The sequence below is a fragment of the Peromyscus eremicus genome, chromosome 10, assembly GCF_949786415.1.
Source record: "Peromyscus eremicus chromosome 10, PerEre_H2_v1, whole genome shotgun sequence".
Taxonomy (NCBI): Eukaryota; Metazoa; Chordata; class Mammalia; order Rodentia; family Cricetidae; genus Peromyscus; species Peromyscus eremicus.
Genome location: NC_081426.1, coordinates 29,753,336 through 29,758,273, shown reverse-complemented (window position 1 = coordinate 29,758,273; position 4,938 = coordinate 29,753,336). Strand labels below are relative to the sequence as shown.

Genomic DNA, 4,938 nt, shown 5'->3' with positions numbered 1-4,938 from the left:
GACAACGGAGATGGGTGACCCTGGTGGTCTAAACTATCCGAACAACTCTCCCTGAGATCCGGCACAGAAGCTAACAGACAGACAGACCAGGGGAGGCAGGAGAAAGCACCTCAGCCCCTTGCTGGAAGAGCCAGAGCTTTGTTTCGGGTCAAGAATTTCTACACAGATCCTGCTGTCTGTCCCAAGTACGGGTAAGGGCAGTAGACACACAGCCTCATGGGCTATTGTGACAAGGTGGTGGTCAGAGAGAGTCCTACCTTCACCTGCCTGTGCCTTTTGGTTTCAGTCCCCAGAACTCTAGAACACACTGTCACCTTTACATCGACTACTCCTCTCTTGGACCTTTAAGCCTTCCACCGAGGTCCAGCTGGGCCTCCATGTTAGGAGAGTAAAATTTAGGACCATAGACCAGGAGGGTGGCTCCAGCCTGCCCCACCCGCCTACCCCAGGGCAGCCTTCCCAAGTCCCTGGCCAGCTTTGAGAGAGAAGCACCCACTCACTCAGGCCTGCTACTAGAAGAGTCTCTGCCCAGCGACCACACAGCAGCGAATCCATCCAGAAAACGTCCCTTTTTATTCCATATGCAAAGAAGTAGATTCATCACAGAAAAAAAAAGTCTTCGCCAAGCCAAGAGAACCAAGGCCGCCCAAGAAAGAACCCCTCTTCGGAAGAGAGGCCCAAGATGGGATGTCCGTCCCAAGACTCCGCGGCTCTCTGTGCTGTCCCTTGGAAGGAGACCCTGCTGTCTAGGTTCCTGTGAGGTCCCAAGAAGGGGACATTTTTAGTTAGGGGCAGGGTGCCGCGGGGACAGTCACCGTGCAGTTCCTTGGCCAGCCCGTTCCAAGTGTCCGTTCGCTGCCGAGGAGCCCGCATCTGCTCAGCACTCGGTGCCGGCGAGAGCTGTCGCATCTCCGCTTTCCTCCGAGCGGGGCTCCAGCCGTGCAGCTGGCTGCGAGTCCCCGCTGCCGCCGCCCGGTACACTCTGGAGCGGCTGCCCACACAGACAGCAGCCCGAGGGACTGCGAGGCGCGCCTGCACTGAGGATTCGGGCTCACACCAACCCCGGCATCTGCGCACGCAGGAAGGGCACCGAGGCGGCGGCGGGGAAGGCGGCCAGCGGGTAAGCCAGCGCGCCCGAGAAACCGAGCAGCGGCGGCGGCGGCGCGGGTGCAGGCGGTGCTAGCGGGAAGGGCAGCGCGGGCCCCGCGGCGGCCGGGGGACTCTCGTGGTAGAGCACCGGCACGCGGACCAGACGCTGCGCGCCCGGCGGGGACAGGCTGGCCGCCTCCAGCTCCGCCGCCAGCTGCCGCTTCCACTTGTTGCGGCGGTTCTGGAACCAGATCTTGACCTGCGTCTCGGTGAGCTGCAGCGAGGCGGCGAGGCCCGCGCGCTCCGCGCTGCTCAGGTAGCGCTTCAGGTCGAAGGTGGACTCGAGCTGGAAGACCTGGCTGCGCGAGAAGACCGTGCGCGTCTTCTTTTTGCGGCCGCCGCCGCGCGCTTCCCCTGCCGCAGCCGCCGCTGCCGCCGGGGCCTCGGCCAGCTCCGCCGCCTCCTCCCCGCCGGCCGCTGGGCCCTGCGTCGTCGCCTCCCGCGGCAAGGCTCCCGGCCCCGGGCACCGCGGCCAGGAACTCTCAGCGCGGCCCATCTCCTCGCCGGTCTCCGGAGAGTCCCGGTCGCTTGCTGCAGGGGAGAAACGGGCATAGTGGTAGGTTCTAAGGGTCTGCCCGAGAAGGAGTCACTGAGACTGGCTTCCTCCCATCTTCAAATCCTCCACAGCCACAAGCAGGGGTTGGGGCATCTAACACTTGGGGATGGCGGGGCGGGAGGGGGGAGGAGTGGTAGAAGCGGGAGGTGAAGGCCAAGACCAGGGCCTCAGCAAACACGTGGCCGTGGCGGCATACACCCACAGGAGGACAGGGAGAGAAAGAAAGAAAAAGGCTTACTCAAAAGGTAAGCTGACCTCTGGGACTGCTCCTGGCTCAGCTGTCGCACAAAAGGCTGGCAGAAGCTCCGGACAAAAGGACCAATGTCCTTTGGAGTTATGTACACACAGAGACTGACATACAAGCTGGCAGCTAGGGGCCCAGGACTCCCCATCACTCACGGGAGTGGGGTGGGGTGGGGGTGGACAGACACCAGGGAAACAACTCTTAGGAGAAACGAATGCACATCTCCCCAAAACTCCACCGGGGTGACATTGGCACAACCCTGACCCTGACCCCCTCAGAAGCAGGCCCTCTGCAGCAGCAAACCCTACCCCAAGTGAGGGCACCGGAGGAAGGACCACATACCCCTACCCTGCCCCAGGCATCTCCTATACTTGCTTGGGGGTTCCTGTTCACAGAGAACCTCTGGACTCAGTGCTCCAAGTACCAAGCTCAGGGCTGACAGGGGATGCCACTAGGTTAAAGAAATTCACGTGGGTCCCTGGTGCTCCTCTAGACTTCCAGGCCCATGGAACGAACTCAGGCCAGCCTGTCTTCTGACTGATTAATATAATAGGTCAAGGTAGCTTTGGGCCCAGGTTTTGGCCTCAGCATGGTAGGATTGTGTGCATGGCTAGACTCTGCCTGGCGTCCTTGGAAGCATGCTGATCACATAGCAGGATGGTATGAATGCAGCCAGACCTAGAGATTCCTGCATCCGCATAAAGTACCCTAAGTCCCTACACTCAGAGGTCCATGTATTGCCATGAAGTGCTAATCTGACTCACCTGCTCTAATAGGAATAGGGAACCCTAACCCGCATGGCACGAAATCAGGAGGAGCCACCTCTGTGGAGTCTGACCACTGGGCTGCAGGTAAGGATGGCCTAACTCGAAGGGAGAATAAAATGCACCCTGCAAGTGTCTCGGTATACTACAGGGCCCAGTTTAAGTTTATGGAAAGAAGGCAGGCATCCCAGACCTGAGCTGGAAGACGGATCCTTCTACTCCATTCCAGGAAGGTGGTGGGTATCTAACAGAAAAGAGTGGCCCCAGGCCACTTACTACCCCAAAGCTCCTGGACCTATACACAGATGGCTCCCAGGGTCTCAGTGGGCAGAGTCTTTAGCCATGTTGAAGTCTGTGTGTTTAGAAGCAGGCTGGGGTGAGGGAGGTTGAAATACCTTTCCTAGTCTTCTCGAGGGTTGCTCTCTAAAGGGCAGAGGTAAGGACCCTCTGGAGACAGACCATAGCAAGAGTCAGGATGTCCAGGCCAGAGGGGTAAGTGGGTTCTGGGGCTGAGGAACCCCCCACCCCCATTCTCTGAGCCCTCGACAGGAAACAAAGGCCAAGGAGGGGGAGGGGCAAGAAATGAAGAGAGGGATGGAAAGGACCCTTCAGAGAGGGCTGGCACCAGCCTCAGTCCCGGGGCCTGGGAAAACCTACAGGGAGGCCCAGCCCCAGCCCAGGCGCTTACTGCAGCCAGTAGAGCATAGGATACTTTGGGGGCCACAGCTGCTACGAAAGAAGGCCTCCTATCTAGCCCCCCGTAACTGTGGATCCTCTGCTCAGCCCCCCTTTTATTTTAGTGCTTGATCCCACGGGCTCCCCTCCTCTGCCCCCTTCCCCTCCCTTCATTCCCTTTTCATCTTTACCATCTCTCTCAATACACTCCTTTCCCCTCTCCTGTCTTCCCCGCGGCCTATTTCACTCTCCTCTCTCCTGTCCGCAATGTCGTGTTCCCGGCCCTAGTCCGCGCCTTAGTGCCTCCACGCGTGGATCGCCATCCCTGGTCTCCAAAAACTATCCAAGCTGGGGTTCCAAGGGGATCTCATACCACCCAGACCCCGGTACACAGAAGACTACAGGCTCACCAAGCCCGAAGTCACCGAAAGAATGCGCAGCGAGGAAGCAGGGCCCCCGCGCATTGCCCACTCCTTCCCGCACCCTCACTCACTGTCAGGACTCAGACCACCTCCGTAACCGCCGTGGGCCCGTGGGTACCACCGTGTCGTGCCTCCGCAGCCGAGCGGGAAGGGCGGCCCTGGCCCGGGAGGCGGCCGGGGCCCTAGGCCCAGCGCCCGGGCCCTCGCCTCCCCGCCCGGCCCGCTGCCCGCGTGTAGCTGTCGCCGCCTCTGCAGCCGTCGCCGCCGCGCTTGCTCTGGGTCCTCGTCCTCGGGGTCGTCGTCGTCTTCCTCCTCCTCGCGGACGCCATCGCCCTGGGCTGCGCGCCCCGCGCCCTTGGCCTCGGCTGCCAGCAGGTTCTCGATGAGGAAGGAGGAGGCGCGGGCTGGCGTGGCGCGCCCGGGTTCGGTCAGCTCATCTGGCATCGCGGCCGCGGGCCCGTCGGGCAATGGTGGGATCCTGGGGGTCCCGGGTGCCCGGGGCGCAGCCGCTTCCCGGCCTCGCTGGGATTGCGGCGAGCCGCTGCCCAGCGCACGCGCGCGCGGGCCGGCCCTGGAGAGCCGCTGCCCGGAACGCGGGCGTCGGGCTCCACGAGGCGGGCGTCGGCCTCTGCGCCGCGCTGGGCTGGGCGGGAGCGGGTGCGTGCGGACAGCGTTCCCGCAGCTGCCTCGCTTGCCTTTCTCGTAGCGGTTCAGGTCGCCGCCCCGGCCGGCCTCACGGGGGCGGGGAGGGGGCGGGGCCGGGGGCGGGGCGGCGCGGGCTCCGCAGGCTCAGCCCCAAGGACCCGCCGCGGCCCTGAGAGAGGCCACTGGCCGGAGACGCCGCCCGGCTGGACCCTGCGCGCAGGCGGCGGCGCGGCCCAGGGCAGGCGGCCCGGTGGTCGCGCGGGGACATCCCCGCGTGATGCATTCCGGCGGTCCCCCGCACCCGCGCCAGGGGGTGGAGAAGGGCGGGGCCTCGGCTGGGAGGCCGACCATTGGCTGCAGGGTCGCTGTGAGGCCCGGGTTGGCCAATCGCGTCCGAGGAGAGCCAGCACTCACCCTCCGAGAGCGTGTCGGAACCCGCAGAACGCGCGGTATGTGCGTGAGTCCGTGTGTTCGTGTGACTGT

General features: G+C 63.3%; 1 protein-coding gene across 1 annotated transcript; it reads right to left on the bottom strand.

Annotated features, from left to right (window-relative positions):
* Positions 1 to 621: 621 nt before the first annotated feature.
* Hmx1 (H6 family homeobox 1) lies at positions 622 to 4,334 on the bottom strand. The gene is made up of 2 exons (XM_059275254.1): positions 3,882 to 4,334; positions 622 to 1,680 (listed from the first exon to the last, which is right to left on the bottom strand). Exons 1-2 carry the CDS (start codon positions 4,252 to 4,254, stop codon positions 1,052 to 1,054), a joined length of 1,002 nt encoding a protein of 333 aa, XP_059131237.1. The 5' UTR covers positions 4,255 to 4,334; the 3' UTR covers positions 622 to 1,051.
* Positions 4,335 to 4,938: the final 604 nt, after the last annotated feature.